At 37.6% G+C, this 22288-nt stretch overlaps 1 protein-coding gene across 1 annotated transcript; it reads left to right on the forward strand.

Moving 5' to 3' along the window:
* The first annotated feature begins 783 nt into the window (after positions 1-783).
* On the forward strand, positions 784-20544 carry GCLM (glutamate-cysteine ligase modifier subunit). The gene is made up of 7 exons (XM_015145343.3): positions 784-1260; positions 5653-5718; positions 7191-7275; positions 10955-11014; positions 12011-12213; positions 14080-14194; positions 19841-20544. Exons 1-7 carry the CDS (start codon positions 1135-1137, stop codon positions 20008-20010), a joined length of 825 nt encoding a protein of 274 aa, XP_015000829.1. The 5' UTR covers positions 784-1134; the 3' UTR covers positions 20011-20544.
* Positions 20545-22288: the final 1744 nt, after the last annotated feature.

Genomic DNA, 22288 nt, shown 5'->3' on the forward strand with positions numbered 1-22288 from the left:
ATAATCTGATTCACTTCAACGAAAGTGAAAGATTGTTGAGGAAAGCTCAATAAATGTTCAATTTGATGTTCATACCGAGTCCACCACCACACGTGAAACCTAATAGGGGTAAATAATCTCGACCACCTCTGAAGGGGTGGGTGATAAAATCTTTCTGCGATCTCACCGGCTCAAGGGTCGTCTTTAATCTGAACTCATCTGGAGAACAACTGCCCTATGATGTTCTTATAAAATTACTTGTTTTCTGTGCTTAGAACTTGTCTCTGGGTAGAGTGTAGGCGTCTCAAGGGCAAAGACTCGGTCTTGTTCGTTGACTTCACACATTACCAGCAAATAGCGTGAATCAATAGACCTTTAATTAATGGATGAAGAAATATATTAGCAGTTTGGGAGAAGGTCCTTGAAGGCAGCGAAGCGAAAAGAAGAAGGGGGCACTTGCGCACAAACAGCTGCTTCTGAGAACGAAACCTACGTAGTATTTCCGAGCCTCGGTGGCTGCTCAGGCTGCCCTTTAAAGAGACGTGTAGGAAGCCGGCTGCGGGGCGGCAGTGGGCGGAGCCACGACCCAAACGCCCGGAGACCGCACCAGGTGGAGGCAGTGTCTGCCGCACTCTGTCCTCTGACCACTAGGGGGAGCCCTGCGGCGCACTGCGCTCCGGGCCGCGCCGCCACGCTCTCTCGGCCCGCGCGCCCGCCGCGCACCGCCCGTCGCCACGCCCGCCGCAGGCTGAGGGCCAGTCACTCGCGGGCCGGCGTCCCGCAGCCGATTCGCGCCCCGCCCCTGCCCCGCCGCGGGACGAGTAACGGTTACGAAGCACTTTCTCGGCCGCGATTTCTGCTTAGTCATTGTCTACCAGGAAACAGCTCCCTCAATTTGGAGTCAGCTCTCCCGCTGCGGCAGCAGTAGCCGGGGCCGTAGCCGCAGTCACCGGTGCCTTCCTCTCCCGCCGCCGCCCAGCCGCCGTCCGGCCTCCCTGGGGCCCGAGCGGAGGCCAGGCTCCAGCCGCGCGGCGCCGGCAGCCTCGCGCTCCCTCTCGGGCCTCTCTCGGGCCTCGGGCACCGCGTCCTGTGGGGCGGCCGCCTGCCTGCCCGCCCGCAGCCCCTTCGCCGCTCGGCCCCTGGGCGGCCGCTGCCATGGGTACAGACAGCCGCGCGGCCAAGGCGCTCCTGGCGCGGGCCCGCACCCTGCACCTGCAGACGGGGAACCTGCTGAACTGGGGCCGCCTGCGGAAGAAGTGCCCGTCCACGCACAGCGAGGAGGTGAGCGCGGCGACCGTCGCCGCGGGGCTCCCGGGGCAGGCCTTGGGCCTGGCCGGGCGGTTCCGGGAAGGAAGAAGCACCCGCGGGCGAGGGAGGGTGGCAGGGCCTTGCTCTCACCTGGGCTCCGCCCGCGGGAAGATGCTAGGGCCAGTGTCGGCGCGACCTCGGGTCCAAACCCGCTACTGAGGGGCAACGCGTCTAAAAAACTTAGCGGGTGCAGCTGCGCACTGAGTGACGCCTCTCTCGGTGCTGTAAGGCTGGTGGCAAAACTCTCAAACATCCTGGGTCCCTCTTCCTGGCACGGAGGTCACAGAGGGCCAGGACGTCGCTCCGTCCCTCTTCACATCTCTCGCTTCCTTCCCCCACCCTGTCCAGGTAAAGGAATATTTTCGGAGATTGTCCTTTGGTGCATTCGGATGTAATAGTATTCATAGTACACCTAACTTTTAGAATGTTGACATTAGACTCTCTATTGCCGTGAAGCAAATGAGTAAGCACTCAGTTTTGGCTTTGGAATACCCTAAATACCCTGACTTTAGTCATTACACATTTTATGCATATATCTGTGCATCTATGTATGCTTTATCATTACACATTCTATGCATGTAACAAAATATCACATATGCCCCATAAATATGTACAAATATCTATCAATTAAAAAAATAAAAGTTTTGTAAAAACTGGAAAATAAAAAGACTAGTTACTAGTTAGAGGTGACAGAAATTAATCTGGAATTACAAACTTGTTACCTATTTGTTGGCCATTTCTGAGCGGATAGGAATCCACTGCACATTGTGCATATTGGCGGTATGAGACAATTCTAGTATTTAAAAAATAACAAAACCTTTAGATTTAGGAGCTATATGACTTTGGGAAAGTTAAAGTTGGGTAATAAAACCTTCCTCATCAGGTTGTTGTGAGAATTAAGAGGTAAAATATAAAAACGCACACCGTACAGGCATCTGTCTCCCTATCATCTGGTTTCATCAGAAAGATAAATCTTAATTAAAAGAAAAACCTTCCTAAACTATGTCGTATTATGATATCAGCTGTGTTCCTAGGCGGTTTCTGCTCTCTTCTATGAGATGTTGGTAACAAACCATGCAGCAGCACACGGCATCCCTCTGAGTTAAGTGCTGGACCTGTGCCCAGGCCTGCTGTTGGGGTCAGTGCCCATCAGGAGATGAGAACTCTTGCTTGTAACTTAAGTAGGAATCTGAGTCTGTACCATATTCTGTGTTTATGTTGCAGCTCAGTGTGTATGTTTTGTTTTATTTCAACCACCTACTTTGGTTGTTTCTCCCAAAGATAAATATTTCTGTATTCGGTACATAGAGTCTTAATTTCTTCCAGTACTGTTGGTGGTACATAAATACAGAATTTTGCACATATATTGATATTATTGGGTGAAATTTTACCTATCTCACAATAGCATACTCTAAAGTAGTGACTCAAAAGAGTTTCTGACTGCAAACACAGTAAGAGGTACATTTTACCTTGCAATCCAGGTAATAGTTGTATAATCAGTATATCTGAAACAGGTTTCACAAAAAGATATTAGCCCTTATTTTATACTCTGTATTCTGATTTTTTCTGTCTTATTTTAATTTTTAAAATGTTGATTTCTTGATGCTCGGAGTCACACACCACAGTTTGTAAAACATTGTTCAAAGGACTAATTCTGGTTTCTAGTGTTTTATTTAGGGCACTTCATAAGAGTAGGATAAAACTAAAGAAACTAGAAAACATTTGAGGAAAACTTGAAGGAATGGCATCATACTGTAGGGAAACTATGACTGCTTGGTAAGAGCAAAAGGGGAGGCACATTTTGTTTCTATGTAAAAAGAACTTTGTAACATCCAAAGCTCCAAATTGGGATATACTACTTGGAACAGTTCAGCCTCACTGAAGAGATTAAAGAAACTAAACAAATCACTTATTTTTGAGAAAATGTACATGTTGGGTCGAGAGTTCATTTAAATTTCTTACAAGGTCTTTTCTAGTTCTAATTTTTAAAAAACTGTTATGACCTCTGTTCAGATTTTTTGTTTCACTGGAATTTTATGAAATCAAATAGCTTTTAAGTGGACCATTATAGGACTGTTTTGCCCACTTCTTTGTTGTAAGGCTGTTTGACTGGTTGAATCATGGTATTGAAAAAATTCTTATACAACTCCAGATCTAATGGTAGGCTAAGTTGTGGTGATGCTTATCCTCAGTGATATTGCATGTGTATTATAAGAATGAAGAGAGCAGAGAACAAACATAAACATTAATGTTAATGACAAACATTAACCCAAGTACAAGGTTAATGTTTAGTCAATATAGCGAACATGTAATTTACAAGATTAAAAATCATTAGGCTTGTGATAAAGTCAATGAATTTCCTACGCAATTATAATGTTAGACTGTTTTATGATGTGTCCTGACATTTTGCAGAATCCAAGATTAAAGAAATTGTTTCAAGAAGAGGGTGAATACTATGAAAATATACGTACTTTCCTGAATTGAGGAATTCATTGGGAAAGCCTCAAGTGTGCAAATGAGCCATCCTTCCGGAGGGAAATTTCTTAGAATTCTCCCATGTTTTGAGCCAAAGCACTTCCGATAGAATTTTTAACCTCTAGTTGGTTCTGCTCTTTCAATGTTTACTAATTTTTAAGAGACTGTTATGACTTGTAATTCTATCTGGAATGATTATCAACTCATTTTCATCCACTGACTTAAATTTGATTATAAATATGCTTTACATAAAGATCTAGACCTTGTGATTTGAATTCAAGTGAATTGTTGTGAATAGCACATAAATTATTATTATGGATTGTGAATCTTAACATAGGTAGTTCTGTGCCCTTAAATTGATAAACCAATTATGTCTTGTAATCGTGTGTACTAAGATATACGTAGTACAGTGGTTGTATCAATTTTTATCATAAGCAATCATAGTTCAGATAGTTCAGAAGTTTAGTGTCTGCTGTTTCTGTTAGGAAAGTGCTTTTGCAATTCAGGGGCTTGCCTCTAGTTACTCATTTGTGTTTTCATTGATCGCCCACAGAAGAATGCAAAACATTATGTCCTTGGTTATCTAATAAGGCAGTGATTTCAGACTGCCAGGTTTGGCCCATTAGTGGTCATAAATCAGTTCAGTGAGTCATGGACCAATATATTTTTTCTAAGTAATATGTTAGAACCATTAGAGTGCCTGGCATGTTGTGAAAATAAATATCGTTTTGTGAATGTTTTGTTCCATTATATGTATATAGGTCTTTGCTCACTATGTGAATGTATGTCTTACTTTGGACTACTATCAAATAAGTCTGAAATACACTTCAATAAAGTATGTTTGAATTAATTTACAACATACTAGAATATTTGTATAAAATTTTTTTTGTTTAAGAAAACATGGAAGACAGGTTAGAGGTGCACCTAAATGTTAGGAAATGACTTCTGGACTGTCATACAAGTTGAGTTCTGCAAGATATGTCTATCCTGGTGGTTCTCAGACTTTAGAGTACATAGATAAAGTACTCTTCTTGGGATGCTTGCTAAAATGAAAGTCCAAACTGCTCCTGGAGAGTGATTCAGTGGGTCTAGGATTAGGCTCAGGAGTCTGAACTTTTAATAAACAGCACAGGTGAATCTGAGGTAGGATTTTCCAGCTACACTTATTCTCTAATAATTTAATTTGTTTGTCTTTGAGAAATGTGGCATAGTTGTGACATGAATTCCAGTCAGACAGCCTGGGCTTGAATCCAAGTTCCTCTGTTTATAAACCTTATTTTTGTTTCTTTATGAATGCCTTTTTTTTTGGAGGAAACAGAATTGCTCTGTTGCCCAGGCTGGAATGAAATGGCATCATCTCAGCTCACTGTAACCTCCACCTCCTGGGTTCAAGAAAAATTGTCCTTCCTCAGCCACCTGAGTAGCTATTGCAGGCATGCACTACTATGCCCACATGATTTTTGTAATTTTAGTAGAGACAGGGTTTCACCATGTTGGCCAGGCTGGTCTTGAACTCCTCACCTCAAGTGATTTGCCTGCCTAAGCCTCCCAGAGTGCTGGGATTACAGGCATGAGCCGCTGTACCTGGCCTGTGAATGCTTTTATGTCTCAACAGTTTGCTTAAATTTTCACTGGTACAAAAAACACTTTAAAGTAATTAGACAACTGCTTTAGTTCAAGAACCTTTGAGAAACAAGAGTAGGGTGAAAACAGGCCTGAATTTATCTATGTTAAAGGAAATAAAAACCCTGTAGAATTAAAATTGGGGTTCATGTGGTATTTCCTGTTGCTATCTTTTTTTCCTGCTTATCAAATTAATATATTCTTATTGTAGAAGTACAGAAAAGTACAGAGTTTGATTAACAGTTTCAAACTGCATTCGTTTTGCAGCTTCGTGATTGTATCCAAAAAACCTTGAATGAGTGGAGTTCCCAAATCAACCCAGATTTGGTGAGGGTAAGTGAAATGTGAATGCAAAAATCATGCAGGTCAAAAAGGAAGTAAAGTAAACAGGAAGTTAATTTCTTCAGTTTTGTGAGGGAAGTCAAATAGGCAATTAGCCATAAAACTCTCTGTGGTCGATTTGCTGAGACGGCACTCTGATCCAGTAGGCTTATGCGTAAAACAGAAAATCTAGACTGTAGGCAACTGTTTAACCAGATAAGATACTAGGATTCTCATGCTTAATTCTCACCACGGTTTCCTCACTGTGGTTTCCTCACTATTAGTGTTTTATTTCAGTTTATATTTGGTCTAGTAGAGGAATGATTATCAGTTGTGATTGATTGATTGCTTTGGTAGACTCAATGTCACTAGAAGTAATTTTTCAAATGTCAGTTTCCGATGAAACAGTAAGGAACTGTGTTCCATTAAATGTCAGTATATGGCTACTGTCATAAATGTTAGTGTTCAAAACCCTAAACCACTCTTTGAAATCTAACTCAGTTAAAGGCTCACAGCACATTACTTAGGCTACTTTAAAAGTATGGAAAAGGACATGTGTGGAAATACTGGTTCCTCTGGGCATACCGCAACCATGTAACTCTATAGCTACTATATAGACATTGAGTAATGGTTTTTTAAATCAATCTGTGTTTCTCTGAAATGACTATTTATTCTATTTATGCTTGACTTGTAAACACTTACTGAACCCCTGATATGTGCTGTGAAAGTGCTCAAGAATCATGGGAAAGCCTTAGCTGTTTACTTTGTATGATATTGTAAATGTAAGTTAATACGTTTCTGATGTATATGTACTAATATTTTCTCATTATCCTTGTGCATTATTCATTAAAATACGTTCAAATGGCCTTTGCTTTTTTCTGTTTTACTCAGGAAAAAAGTTTTGGTTTACAATGCTTGTGATTACAGGCCGGGCACAGTGGCTCACGCCTATAATCCCAGCACGTTGGGAGGCTGAAGCAGGTAGATCACCTGAAGTCAGGAGTTTGAGACCAGCCTGGCCAACATGGCGAAATCCCATCTCTACTAAAAAAACAAAAAAACAAACAAAAAAAAGCCAGGCGTGGTGGTACGTGCCTGTAATCCCAGCTTGGGAGGCCGAGGCAGGAGAATCACTTCTTTTTAGAGTAAAATTATCTGCTGTGCTAGTGTTTCTGACTCCTCACATATGCCCCCACTGCTTGTTTTTAATTTTTTTGATCATGCTTCTTTGTAAATACCTCGTCAAAATGAGACAGATTTTCTCAGAAAACAGATACACACACACACACACACACACCATTTTACCTTTATGTCAGAGCTTTACAACCCTTGTAAAGCCCACCTAGCCACCCAGACCTCAGGTAAATAGCTCTGTTGTCTTATAGGTTCTCTGCTTCTTTTAGGCATTATGGATAATAGAAAATTTTATAATTAATCAGAAGCATTAAATTTTGTATTTATTTTAAATATTGTGTTTATTATAGGAATTTCCAGATGTCTTGGAATGCACTGTATCTCATGCAGTAGAAAAGATAAATCCTGATGAAAGAGAAGAAATGAAAGTTTCTGGTAAAGTATAGTCTTTTCAATTTATTTTGTTACATAGTGGAAGCGATAGATTTTGTTAGGCATTAAAATAAGCCTTTCTTTGCTCAGACACTAAATGTGAGAAATTCAAAAATTATTTTTTAACATAATTTTACTTAAACTCCAAGATGGAGTTCTAAGAGGTCAATGCTGGCTATTATATAAGAGTCAGAATAGAACTTCAACTTGCTGTTCTTCATGATGGTGTCATCATGTCATGTAATTTATGTGTCAAACTTCAGAGCAGTAGAAAGATTAAGATGAAGGAGATGGAAAGGATAAAGGGAAGGCTTAGAAGCAGTGTCCACCCAAAGCAAGCATAAGCACCCCCTTCTGGTAAGATACTGGTAAGCAATGTCTGAGGTCACCTGCAAATATAAAAAGAAACCTGGGCAAGTTACATGGAGAGAAAGAAAATACTGTAACACCCACTCAGGAAATGTAGTGAGTGACAAATTCCAGAAACTGTACTATACTCAAGGAATACAAAAATGAAAAGATATGCCATCTCTGCCCTTACCTTACAGTTAGCATAGCATAATCATTAAAAGCTTGAGCTTTGAAGTTTCTGGGTATGCAGATTACAGGCTAGTATAATGTTGGGCCAACAAAGACTTTAACCTCCCTGAGCCTCAGTTTTCTCATCTATAAAATGGGGATGTATCTGTTTCTCTGGCTTCTTTGTAAACTGGATGAAATAACAAAAGAAGCACTTAGCACAGTGCTTGCCTCAAAGTAAGTTCTAGGTAGCTATTGTTTGCTACCATGTTGTTGTTATTGTGGTTGTTGCTATTTTATTATTATTGAGATGGTTAATAATAATAAATTGCATGTAAGATGAGATAGGGTATTGTCTTTTTAGTAACTTTTTAGTGTCTTTTATAGTAACTACCATTTATTGAGTCTTGCTTTGTGCCAGACACTGTACTTGGTACTTTATGGTTATATTTTCTCATTTAATTCTCAAAACAATCCTGCAAGGTAAGTCTGTTACCGCATTGCATTAGTGATATTAAATAACTTGAAGGTTGTCATACAACCAGTAAGTGGTTGAACCAGGAATCCACTCGGGTATGCCTAACTCCAAAACCCATTTTTTCCTGTTAATTTTACATTGCTGTTTGTGTTGGAAAGGACGTAAACCAACATTCTTTCTGAGGTTGACTGTAATTCATGATTTAGTTCCATCTTGGGTCTCTTAGAAGTTGTCTTCAGTTCCTACAGGGCTTGAGATTTCTTAATAGGTATCAAAATTCTCCCCATCTAAAGAGCTTTCCTCTTTCTACCTATCCAAAAAAGCCTCATCCTTCAGAGAAAGGAGACCATTTCAGACAGCACAAATTCATGGACAGAGGAATAGTAGTGGGGAAGGTTTTCATAGAGTTATAGGGGCTAAAGTTAGACCAAAATAGTAAATACTGACTCTCATCTAGTAGAGAAGCTGGGATGGCTGTTCAATAAGGAGTAATCTCAGGGAAGCAGTGTTTTTAGAGACATCACCTAGCAGTAGGAAGGAAGGGACTCATATAAGAAACATACAAGAAAATGTGTTGCATGTATCGGATGTCAGGCACTTTATATAAGGGTATTTCATTAGCCCTATTTTTCTCTGTTTCCTCTTTTGATTTTTTTCTTTTCTTGCTCTTTTGCTACTCTACCTGTTTGTCTATTGAGTAAATTTATTTTTTTGAACAGTGAGTTTACATAAATACGTACATATAAAGTTGAATTTAAATGAAACCAAAACCTCAATCTTACAAATATAGAAAATGACTCAACTTTCCTAGTAACCAAAGAAATGACAATTAATGTGGTCCTGGGTAGGTATGTATTGTACCTACTAAGTTTTTTTAAAAAATTTAATAATAGCATCCTATGTTGATAGAAGAGCAATTCTTAATTGGTGGTGGTGTGGTAAACTGGCACACATCTTTTAAAGTATAACAAGACTGACACAAAACGTCATGTGCTTTGACTCATAATCACATTTCTAACAATTCATCCCTGGGAAATGATATAGTATAATGCTGAACAACAAGTTACTAAGATGTTTGTTTTGGCATTATATATGTGAAAATAGAAAACTGGAACTACTACTGGAACATTTACTAACCTAAATGTTCAATAAGTAGAACTCATTTAATAAATGCCACTCTTCAAAACTACAAAATAATATTCAACCATTAAAAAATGAGCATGTAAAATTGGCTGGGCTCAGTGGCTCACGCCTGTAATCCCAGCACTTTGGGAGGCGAGTCAGGTGGATCATTTGAGGCCAGGAGTTCGAGACCAGCCTGGGCAACATGGCAAAACCCCGTCTCTACTAAAAATACAAAAATTAGCCAGGCATGGTGGCGCAGGCCTATAAGCCCAGCTACTTGGGTGGCTGAGGCATGAGAATTGCTTGAACCAGGAGGAGGTTGCAGTGAACCAAGATGGCACCACAGTGCGACAGAGAAAGACTCTGTCTCAAAAAAAAAAGTATGTAAAATTATACACTAAAAACACAGAATAATATTCAAGGCCACCCCTAAGTGGAAAAAAAGCCACAGAATACACAGAAGTCTAAACAATAATTTGGGTGATGAGACTGGCCATTCTTTTTGGTCTTTCTACTTTTATAGGTCTTCATTTCTACAGTAAGCACATGACTATTAGGATAAAAAAATTTTTCCTGATGTGGTGCTGTAATCCCAGCACATTGGGAAGATTGCTTGAGGCCAGGAGTTCAAGAGTCCCTGGGCAACATATCGAGACCCTGTCTCTACAAAAAAATGAAAAAAATTAGCCAGGTGTAGGGGTACATGCCTGTAGTCCTAGCTACTTGGGAGGCTAAGGTGAGAGGAACACTTGAGCTCAGAATGTTGATGCTGCAGTGAACTGTGATCGCACTACTGCACTCCAACATGGATGAGAGTGAGACCCTGTCTCAAGAAAAAATTGTGGTGATTCACACCTGTAATCACAGCACTTTGGGTGACTGAAGTGGGAGGATCCCTTGAGGTCAAGAGTTCAAGGCCAGCCTGGGCAATATAATGAGACCCTGTCTCTACAAAAAATTTTTTAAATTAAAGAAATTTTAAGATAACTAAATACTACATAGAAATATATTTAAAATATTTGTTACATAAAGTTAAACCAAATAGAAGAGGAAATGATGTTATGCCCTACTTCATATGACCAAAAACTGGAAGATAATGTCTGAAAATGAAAATGATTGTATTGGGAAGGTAGAATTGTGGACTTTTTTTTTTTTTTTTCAGTTTTCTTCTCATTACATTTTTTATTTAGTCTTTGTATATAGATTTTGGTTTATTGGAGAAAGTATATAATGTGCTCTATTAATGTTTTAAGTCATAAAAATATAAATTTCAATTAATTTAAGCTCCAATAGTTATCTAACCTGCTTCTAATAAATGGGAAATAAATATTTACTTTTTGTTTTGATAAACAGATATTTGTTGGCAACTAGCACATGATTTTAAAAGTACAGTGGAACTATACATTTATGTCTTAAAACTATAAAGTTATGTGACTGGGAAAGGAAAAATAATTCATTCAGGATTATCTGTCATCTTAGTATTATAGTAGTGTTAATGCTAGCATATAGTGAAATGTGTATCCAAATGTAGTAATCAGTTTTGTTTTCTTTGTTACCCAGCAAAACTGTTCATTGTAGGATCAAACTCTTCATCATCAACTAGAAGTGCAGTTGACATGGGTAAGCAAAAACTAAATTTTTTATCTTAATAGTGGACTTTAAATTAGTGTATGTGTATTAGTTATAACTTGTGTTTAGGTCCGGGTAAAAAGAAAATGAGTTGATTCCAATTTTACCTTTTAAAGTTCTAGCCTAGTTTCTTATGGCTTCTGTAAAATCATACTGACTTACGTAGGTCATACTTTGATATGCAAGAGGAACGTAAAAGGTGTAATGTAGTTAAATGTTCACTGTCTGTTTGGAGATAGAAGTTCTTAATCATATTCTTAGCCCTTTTAGTATTAGAGGTGAAATATCAAAACCAACAATGGCAAAAAAAAAAAAAAAATTCAAGTATTTTATATCTATTTTTAGCACTTAGGTTATTGTGATAATAAAAAATTCTTCCAGTATTTACATATATTGAAAACTCAAATAATTGGCTCTTTAATGTAACTTTAGAATGAATAATCATTTAAAATAAGCTCTTCAATTATTTTTATAGAAATTAAGAAGTTATCTACCTCTATAAATGTGGATTAAGACCAAACATTCAGTTTTTCAGTGTCTCAAGCTTATTCTTTGCTGTGACTACCAGTTACAGAATATTAGGTCATAATTCTTGTGATCATCCATATGCGATAGTAGTGAGCAAGTAGAACTGGAGAAGAAAATTTTATGAAGGTAAGGGAGCTACTAAAAACTTCTGGGACCTAGGAAACAAGAAATTTTTTTCCCCAGAAAGAGGAGCATGTAGTAGCTGCAAGCTGCCTAGGAAGAAGGCAGGTCAGAGAAACCCACTTGTCTGCCACACAGAGCAAGTAGGTAAATGGGCACTTACACATTTTTGAAAGATGGAAATGTTCTAAATGAAAAGTAAACTATGAAATAATCTGTTATTTTGAAAACTAGTGAAGAATATGGACAGAATTCAGTGAGATACTTTGAAAACATTAGAAATATTTGTTTTTATGATGTAACAAGCGTTTATTCTCCTTGTGTTTTCCTTCCTATCAGCCTGTTCAGTCCTTGGAGTTGCACAGCTGGATTCTGTGATCATTGCTTCGCCTCCTATTGAAGATGGAGTTAATCTTTCCTTGGAGCATTTACAGCCTTACTGGGAGGAATTAGAAAACTTAGTTCAGAGCAAAAAGATTGTTGCCATAGGTACCTCTGATCTAGACAAAACACAGTTGGAACAGCTGTATCAGTGGGCACAGGTAAGGGATGGCAGGATCATGAGTACTCCGGGAAGAACTTGCCCTTTTCAGTCTTTGCTGCACACTGTTGAGCGTGATGCACATAGTGGCCATCCCTGCAGGGTGACTTTTCCACATGTGGGAGTTTTGTTTTGTTTCTGCAGGAGTTTTGAGGCAGGTTTTATCATTTGGAGTTTTTGTTTCTTTTTATTTAAATGTATCTCTGATTGAACTGAATGTTAATCCCAGTTAAAATGAGTGACAAAAATACTAGAAAATGTGTGTTAAAACATTTATAGCCAAATGAATTAAGGCCATTTCCTTCAGTTCTACTTATGTGCTGAAAACAATAATACCTAAAGAAAAACCTTACAGCCGGGTGCAGTGGCTCACATCTGTAATCCCAGCACTTTGGGAGGCCGAAGCAAGCAGATCATGAGGTCAGGAGTTCGAGACCAACCTGACCAATATGGTGAAACCCTATCTCTACTAAAAATAAAAAAATTAGCTGGGCGTGGTGGCACATACCTGTAATCCCAGCTACTCAGGAGGCTGAGGCAGGAGAATCACTTGAACCCCAGAGGCGGAGGTTGCAGTGAGCTGAGATCGCACCACTGTACTCCAGCCTGGGTGACAGAGCAAGACTGTCTCAAAAAAAAAAAAAAAAAAAAACACCTTCTTTTTCTTTAGGTACTATTAGACCATGACTCTAATTTCCTAAGTAAGGGAACATTATATATAACAAATATTTTGCTGTTATTCAAAGATGTGTAAGACTGTCAGTTCATACAACTTGATATGGAGTGAGTGTCATAAATTAATTATTCCCCCTCTCTGGTCTAATAACCTACATTATTAGGAAAGTCACTTGCTGGCATTTTACCTTTACTCTCAGTATTTTTCTTTATTCCTTTTCCTTCTTCTTCAGCCTTCTCCTTTTCAGAGCTTTCAGAGTTTCTTATGGACAGGAAGACCTAGAGAAAGTATTTCCCCTTCTCCTTGATGGTAGCCAGAATGAGGTCAAGAAACTACCGGAGAGACTTAGATGATTCAGAATGTAAATTAACCAGTGCAGCTGCTGGAAGCTGTCAGTTCTTTTCTTTCAAAATGTGTGTGATTCATAGCCATATTTTACACTTTAAATATATTTACTTGTATTTGATCCTCTACCTTTAAGACCTATTCCCTCTGTAGCTGAAACCATCACACTTAACAAACTAACAAAAAGCATGTTTGTTTTCTAGGCAGATGTATTAGATTGTTAAATGGTTCTAGCAGGAGACTTTTTAATAGTGTAGTACCGGGCCAGGCATCGTGGCTCACACCTGTAAGCCCAGCACTTTGGGAGGCCGAGGTGGGTAGATCACCTGAGGTCAGGAGTTCAAGACCAGCCTGACCAACATGGTGAAACCCGGTCTCTACTAAAAACACAAAAAATTAGCTGGGCGTGGTGGCGGGCGGCTGTAATCCCAGCTACTCAGGAGGCTGAGGCAGGAGAATTGCTTGAACCCAGGAGGTGGAGGTTGCAGTGAGCCAAAATCATGCCACTGCACTCCAGCCTGGGCAACAAAGCAAGACTCCATCTCAAAAAAAAAAAAAAGTGTAGTACTATGTTGGATTTTTCCTCCCCCTAGTGGTACACTGCAAAATACATTTTGCAACATACTACATAGGGAAAAGGTAATAGGGAATTCCTGTTCCCTATTACTACTAACCTAGGTTAGAAAAGCATATATTAATAATGATATTAATGTAAAAGTATTTTGTAAGCTTTAAGCACTGTGGATTGTGATTTTTCATATGTTCTAAAATTATGTTATTGCTTATTGCTTTCTATTTTTGGTATTTAATTTAGTAGTGATATCATGATTTTATTTTCACTTCTAGGTAAAACCAAATAGTAACCAAGTTAATCTTGCCTCCTGCTGTGTGATGCCACCAGATTTGACTGCATTTGCTAAACAATTTGACATACAGCTGTTGACTCACAATGATCCAAAAGGTAAAACTGATATTTTCACTATAGAGATTGATCATAAGCTTTGTCTTACAAAAAGGCACTTGTTGATACATAATTTTAAGTGTGGACAGTGATAAAAATACAGTGTTATCTGAACTATTCTTAATGGTTAGTTCAAAACATACATGTCTTTATTTTCAGAAAACTTTATCTCTGTACCAATGGGGAAAAAAAAGTGAAGGGATCATTTCCTGAACATCTGGTCTTTTGAGGTTCACAAATTAATTAAACTACACAGAAAAGATCTTTTGAGACATTCTAAATAGTAATATATATAATACTATCTAGCATAGCAAAGACTGGACCAAAAGGCCACTTGATTTTTTCTTTGGTTTTGAGATGGAGTCTTGTTCTGTTGCCCAGGCTGGAGTGTAGTGGCATGATCTCAACTGACTGCAGTCTCCACCTCCCGGACTCAAGCTCTCCTCCTGCCTCAGCCTTCTGAGTAGCTGGGACTACAGGCACATACCACCACACTTAGCTAATTTTTGTATTTTTTGTAGAGACAGGGTTTCACCATGTCACCCAGGCTGGGCTTGAATTTCTGGACTCAAGCAATTCCTCCACCTCAGCCTCCCAAGGTGCTGGGATTTTAGGCATAAGCCACTGTGCCTGGCCAAAAGGCTATTTTATTCAAGGAGATAAATATCTGGAAAAAGTGGCACATGTAATATAATTCAAAACTTAATAAGCAACTTAGGATACGTAAGTAGGTATTTTATTAAGACATGTTTATATTTGATTAATGACAATGGCTTGTCTCTTTTATAGAATAATTTTTTGCAACATTTTATAAGATAACTAGAAAGACTTGGAAGATAATATTGAACATAACTTGCAAAGATAAATGTTTCAGAGAGCCTGTATATTACTAAGTATTTTTGGCATAAATGAGAAATGTTTGTTTATAAGTGAGAAATGTCTTGTGAAAGTTTTAATTCTCGATGACATTTTTATAGAAGTTCTGATTTAATAAATATTAGAGGAAATTATATTTCATAGATAATTCCCACCAAAAAAATATTCAGCTTTTACTTCCATACCTAAAAAGATGACACAATATCGGTGGGTTGATTCAGTTTGCTCATTTTAAGAATGCTCTGGATAATCTATTAAAACTTTATACTATTTATTAGCAGTCTGCTTCATTCTCATTTCTTCACTGTTTCATCAGAGGAGGGGGAGATGGAGGAGAAAGAGTTTTAATAGTTATTGTTCCTTGAATGCCAAGCATCATGCCAAATGCCTCAGAGAGGTTATCTATAATCCTCACAACAACTGAAACTATACATTTTTTTAGTCAGGAAATAGAGCCTCAGAGTGAAAGGAACTAGCCAAGGTCACCCAGCTGGCTTTGGGCAAAGTTTGAACTTGGCCTAAGTCTTGGATTATTTTGGAGCCTTTTCCACTATACAATCTCTCTGATTTGAAATGTTAGTATTATAATATTACAGTCTGAAAACTTTATCCATTTTCATTTAAATCATACCAGAATAAAATACAGTGACTTTTTCCTTCCCAGTAGAGCTTTCACAATCAAGTAAACTGATTTTTTAAGCCATTTTAGTGAAAAATCTAACAAATGTTATGCTGATTTATTCTGAACTGTAAGTCATTTAAATTTTAACTTTCCATATGTTGGCAGATGTCACGTGTCTCTTTACTTTTTGGAGGCTCTTCTAACAGTAATTGTTACCAACAGCTGATGATCCAGCCTGTACCCTCTTCTAGCTTCACTTGAAAAAAACTCAATCCTTTTTCTAGTAGGAAAGGAAATACGAAGAGATTAAGGTGTCTAGTGTTTTATTTTCACATCTCTAAATGTTGACATTTAGAATGTGTGCTAATACGGCAAAATATGTTGCATATGTATATGAGGAGAGAGATTTAATCCTTTTTATATTTTTTGTATTACTGACATAATTTGATACTTGGTTGTCTTTTTTAATTCTAAGACTTTTGGTGAAAATGTATAGGCTTATCCTGCATTTATCATTAATGAACCGTCAGACACTTTAATCTGTAATGAAGCCACTCTTGATTTAATTTGTCATGTTTACTGACTAAAGAGTTCAACCATAGTTAAATTTTAAAAGTATGTAGTTAATGAATAGCATAGTCTCTGATTTTGTGTCATATTTTTAATTTTTTTAAGGAACCAAACTGTAAAACATTTAACTCTGCTTGTCATCTAAAATAGAATTTTGTTTATAAATTTCCTGAAGGTCTACCCCTGTTCTAAAAATTACCCTTACTCCCCATAATGGGTTTATTTTCCATTACCCTTTGTACTAGAAGTGTAATAACAATTTAACTAGAGAGTAAAATTGTAAAGTAGATGATCTTGAATTTAGAACTTTCCCTTTTTGTTTGTTCCCCGCCCCCCATTTCGATTAAATCCAATCTGTATTATATCTCTTTCCCTCAGGGTCCTCTTTGTTAGAAAATCTGATAAATCCATATTAATGTTAATTTTCCAAGGAGACATTTGCATTCTATTTATGAAAACTATCATTTACTAGTGATGTGACCTTGGCCAAGTTACCGAACCTCTCTGCCTCAGTTTCCCCCCATAAAGGAGATAATAGTATCTATCTCATAGGGTTAGCATGTGGATTAACTAAGTTAATACATGTAAAGTACTCAGAAAAGTACCTGGCACATGAAAATAGCTAACATTGATTGAGCGTTTACTATTAATGCTATTCAGGTATCACAGCAGTTCATTTGGGAGTAGGTGGGTCCTTTAGCACTCCGAAATCAAACTGTGAGGATGCTCCCTTAATCCCTATCTGTAGGTTGCTTCTGACCCCAGTGGAATCTTTCCATATTGATTGATGCATATAATAGACATCTGAGCACCATTTGCCAGCCATTGTTCTGGATACTAGAGATAAAGGACCAAGTCAGACAAAAATAAACCCTCATGGAATTTATATTCTAATGGGAGGAGACAGACAGTAAAATAAATGTTACATATGATAAGTGGTAGTATATGCTATGGAGATAATTTGGCTGAAGCAGAAAGAGTATCCAAGTTAATTGCTGTTTTATACGGTACAGTCAGAGAGGCCTCTCTACTAAGGTAATATTAATCAGAGACCTGCAGGAAGGGAGTGAGCCATGTGAATATCTGGAAAAAGTATGTTCAAGGAAAAGGGAGAAGCTAATTCAGAGGCCCCAAGGTGTGAATGTGCTTGAGGTTTTCAGGATACAGCAAGGAGGCGAGGCCAGTGTGGCCAGAGAAGAGGCAGTGAGGAGAGGAGTGGTGGGATATATATGGCATCAGAGCAGTCATAGAGAGCTTGGATATAAACTTGGAATTTGCTGGGCATGCTGGCTCACACCTGTAGTCCCAGCACTTTGGAAGGCCAAGGCAGGGGATCTCTTGAGTCCAGGAGTTTGAGACCAGCCTAGGCAACATAGTAAGACCTCATATCTACAAAAATAATAAAAATTAAATTAGCTGGCCTTGGTGATGCACATCTCTAGTTCTAGCTACTCAGGAGAATGAGGTGGAAGGATGCATTGAGCCCAGGAGTTTGAGGCTGCAGTGAGCTGTGATCATGCCACTGCACTCCAGCCTGGGCAACAGAGTAAGACATTGCCTCAAAAAAAAAAAAAAAAAAGAAAAGAAAAGAAAAAAAGAATTGGCACTGCGGCATTCTCAAGTTATCAACTGCTGGTAGAAGTGTAAAGCATAGCCTTTCTGTAAAGCAGCTGGCAATATGGCATGTATCTAGCTTTAAGAATGTACTTGGACTTTGGCCCTTCATTTCACAGCCAGGCATGCATTTTAAAATGTTCGTCATCTGCATTATTGTGGTGGTTTGTTTCTTCCATATTTGGAGATAAATTTATGTGTAGACTTTTTTTTTAAGATATAGTTGATAACAAAAATTTATTTAAATGGTCTTGCAATGATTTGTATTCAAATGCTTAAAGAAAGCATTGCTGGTACAAATATTTCTATTTTTAGAAAGGGTTTTTATGGATCAATGCCCCAGGTGTCATCAGAGCCATTGATGTTTTCATTGTTTAAAACGTCACCTGTAAAATGGGCATTATTTATGTGTATATGGCTTTTTTTGGCATTCCTGATAAATGTATTATATAAAGTCTATACATTGGATAACACTAATATATTTAAACTTACAGAGTTATTTGTAATGGAAACCACCATTTTAATATACTGTAATTAATATGGTTATAATACATATAGTCCTTCTGTCCTCCCATCCACACAACTTTGCGTGTGTAATAAACCGATTTTTGTTTGAAAATATTTTTTGTGGCCGGGCACAGTGGCTCACACCTGCACTTTGGGAGGCCAACTTGGGTAGATCACCTGAGGTCAGGAGTTCGAGACCAGCCTGACCAACATGGTGAAACCCCATCTCTACTAAAATACAAAAATTGGTTGGGTGTGGTGGCACCTACCTGTAATCCCAGCTACTCGGGAGGCTGAGGCAGGAGAATCTCTTGAACCGGGAGGCGGAGGTTACAGTGAGCCGAGATCGTGCCACTGCACTCCAGCCTGGGTGACACAGCGAGACTCCATCTCAAAAAAAAAAAAACAAAAACAAAAACTCTTGTATCTCAATATTTTTAAACCATGGGCCTAAATAAAACTAATTTTGCTCAAGTTTTCTCAACCTAGGGAAAAAGAACTATGGTTCCATATTCAAAATAAATATAATAGACCCTTTTCCTAAGTAAGATTTTGTGGTTTACTGATCACACCATTGCACTCCAGCCTGGGCAACAGAGTGAGATGCCATCTTAAAAAAATATATATATATATATATTTATATATATTTATATATAATTTATATATGTATAATTTATATATATTTATAATATATATTATTTATATATTATATATATTTTATATATAAAATATATATATATATTTTTAAAGAATGTTTATCCTGGCATTATTTTTATTAGCAAAACAAATGTTTTGACCAATAATAGGGAAATATATTATTATGATAGCTATATAATATAGTAGTGGGGAAATTACTAAAAATGATCTTTTCACAGACTATTACATGGGAAAATATTCACAATATAAGTGGAAAAAGATAATTTAAAAGGCTGTAACTACAGTATGATTTCTAGTTTTATAAGATACAGGTATACCCACACAGATACAGATATAAGATATAGAGATATATAGAGATTCAAGATATGGATGGAGATATATATATGAAGATATATACACATATACACCAAAAAAGTTGTAAGAAAGTGCATGACAATGGTGTATCATCTCCAATTGATAGGATTATCAGTTACTTTTTTTTTCTTTAGACTTTCCTGTATTTTCCCTGACTATACATTAGAATCACCTGGAGATCTTTAAAAAACTGTGATGTCTAGGCTGCACTCACCAAAAGTTATGAATTAAATAGGCTGGGGTAGAGTTGTAGTTACTTTTTTAAATAAATGCCTGGGAGTTTCTAATACTCTGGTTCAGATTCATAGCACACACATGAAGGATAAGCATATTATATATTAAATTTTGAGGGTTTCTTTTGTTATGTTAAATGCTTACCTACATAGTAAAGTGCTTTTTTGTTTTCCAATTTAACACGCTGGAGTTTTGTTTGTTGTTTCTTTTAGAACTGCTTTCTGAAGCAAGTTTCCAAGAAGCTCTTCAGGAAAGCATTCCTGACATTCAAGCGCACGAGTGGGTGCCACTGTGGCTACTGCGATACTCGGTCATTGTGAAAAGTAGAGGAATTATCAAATCAAAAGGCTACATTTTACAAGCTAAAAGAAGGGGTTCTTAACTGACTTAGGAGCATAACTTACCTGTAATTTCCTTCAATATGAGAGAAAATGGAGTTGTGTAAAAATCTAGTTACTGCCTGTAAATGGTGTCATTGAGGCAGATAGTCTTTCGTCATATTTGACAGTATGTTGTCTGTCAAGTTTTAAATACTTATCTTGCCTCCATATCAATCCATTCTTATGAACCACTTTATTGCTTTCCTTAAACTATTGTTTTCTAATTGAAATTGTCTATAAAGAAAATACTTGCAATATATTTTTCCTTTATTTTTATGACTAATATAAATCAAGAAAATTTGTTGTTAGATATATTTTGGCCTAGGTATCAGGGTAATGTATATACATATTTTTTATTTCCAAAAAAAATTCATTAATTGCTTCTTAACTCTTATTATAACTAACCAATTTAATTACAATTGTTAAAACTGAAATACTGGAAGAAGATATTTTTCCTGTTATTGATGAGATATAACAGAATAACTGGAGTAGCTGGGATTTACTAGTAGTGTAAATAAAATTCACTCTTCAATACATGAATGGAAACTTAAATTTTTTTATGTGTCCTTGCTTATAGTTTAGCTGTAATGATGTAACCATGTATTCTTGTACCGTATTATCTCTTTTTATTACTTATAAAGACAAACCAAAGTAAATCTGAAAAGGAGACTAGAAGCTTTGAAATTATTGTTTGGGGGGTTTATAAAAGCAACTACTGTCACCTCCAGATTCTTTTAAATTATTGATCCATCCTTAGTATATATTGCTACTCATTCAAGAATCCTCAGTATTGAGTACTTACCATATGTTAGGATACTGTGGGCTCTGGAGAGAGGAGGGGGCATAGAGCCAGGAATTAAGGATCACTTGAGTAAAATGTGTGATATTTATTCAATAACTGACTAGGAAGGACTAAAAGCCAGAAAGGGGATGAAAAAAAAATCCTTAATTCAGGGCCAACATTATCTACTTAAACAACTTTGAGATATAGTCTTAACTATTTTAAAGCAGAATAATATAATTGAAAGTTTATTGCTAAAAGAGACTATATAGGTCATTTCGTATAATTCTTCCTTAGTTTCAGAACCACAAAATTTTAAATAAATAAGCTATGAATGTTGATGTACACTATGAATCTCCTTAATTCTATAAATTTGTGTCTGTAACCTGAATAGTTTGAAAACTTCTTTTAAAATCTCTTGTATCTCAGCCGGGCACAGTGGCTCACACCTGCAATCCCAGCATTTTGGGAGGCCGAGGTGGGCGGATCACGAGGTCAGGAGTTTGAGACCAGCCTGACCAACATGGTGAAACCCTATCTCTACTAAAATACAAAAATTGGTTGGGTGTGATGGCACTTGCCTGTAGTCCCAGCTACTCGGGAGGCTGAGGCAGGAGAATCTCTTGAACCCCAGAGGCGGAGGTTACAGTGAGCCGAGATCACGCCACTGTGCTCCAGCCTGGGTGACAGAGCAAGACTCCATCTCAAAAAAAAAAAAAAAAATCTCTTGTATCTCAATATTTTTAAACCATGGGCCTAAATAAAACTAATTTTGCTCAAGTTTTCTCAACCTAGGGAAAAAGAACTATGGTTCCATATTCAAAATAAATATAATAGACCCTTTTCCTAAGTAAGATTTTGTGGTTTACTGATTGGCTAATTTGATCATTAAAATTATGTGAAATCTATCCGGGCACAGCTCCTGCCTGTAATCCCAGCACTCTAGGAGGCCGAGGTGGGTGGATCACCTGAGGTCAGGAGTTCGAGACCAGCCTGGCTAACATGGTGAAACCCTGTCTCTACTAAAAATGCAAAAATTAGCCAGGTCTGGTGGCAGGCGCCTGTAATCCCAGCTACTTTGGAGGCAAGGCACGAAAATCACTTGAACCCAGGAGGTAGAGGTTGCGGTGAGCTGAGATCATGCCATTGCACTCCAGCCTAGGCAACAGAGCGAGACTATGTCTCAAAAAAAAAGAAAAAATTATGTGAAATCATGTGATTTGCTTGTTTAGATATTGAGCTACTTAAGCCTTCTAGCCTTTATATTAATCGTAATGTTATTAAATATATATATAGTTCATCTTTACATTTGGAAATGCCCATTTTTTTCATGTAAGTCCTGAAACAAGTGTTCATTTTATTTTAAATCTATACAGTGAACTGGCCAAGATATTTTAAGAGGGAACTTTAATATCCCATTTATTATTTTTATAACCCTGGACTTACAAAAATTGATTGTTTGAAGGGTTATTTTGAAAGTGGGGGAAAAAAACTTAGTT

The sequence above is a fragment of the Macaca mulatta genome, chromosome 1 (genome assembly GCF_049350105.2).
Source record: "Macaca mulatta isolate MMU2019108-1 chromosome 1, T2T-MMU8v2.0, whole genome shotgun sequence".
NCBI lineage: Eukaryota > Metazoa > Chordata > Mammalia > Primates > Cercopithecidae > Macaca > Macaca mulatta.

Bases quoted from the DNA above. Each gene is read 5' to 3' on its own strand.
- GCLM (XM_015145343.3), top strand. From the start codon at position 1,135: ATGGGTACAGACAGCCGCGCGGCCAAGGCGCTCCTGGCGCGGGCCCGC. The intron at 1,261-5,652 runs GTGAGCGCGGCG...TTCGTTTTGCAG, and splicing joins CGTCCACGCACAGCGAGGAG to CTTCGTGATTGTATCCAAAA. The intron at 11,015-12,010 runs GTAAGCAAAAAC...CCTTCCTATCAG, and splicing joins TAGAAGTGCAGTTGACATGG to CCTGTTCAGTCCTTGGAGTT.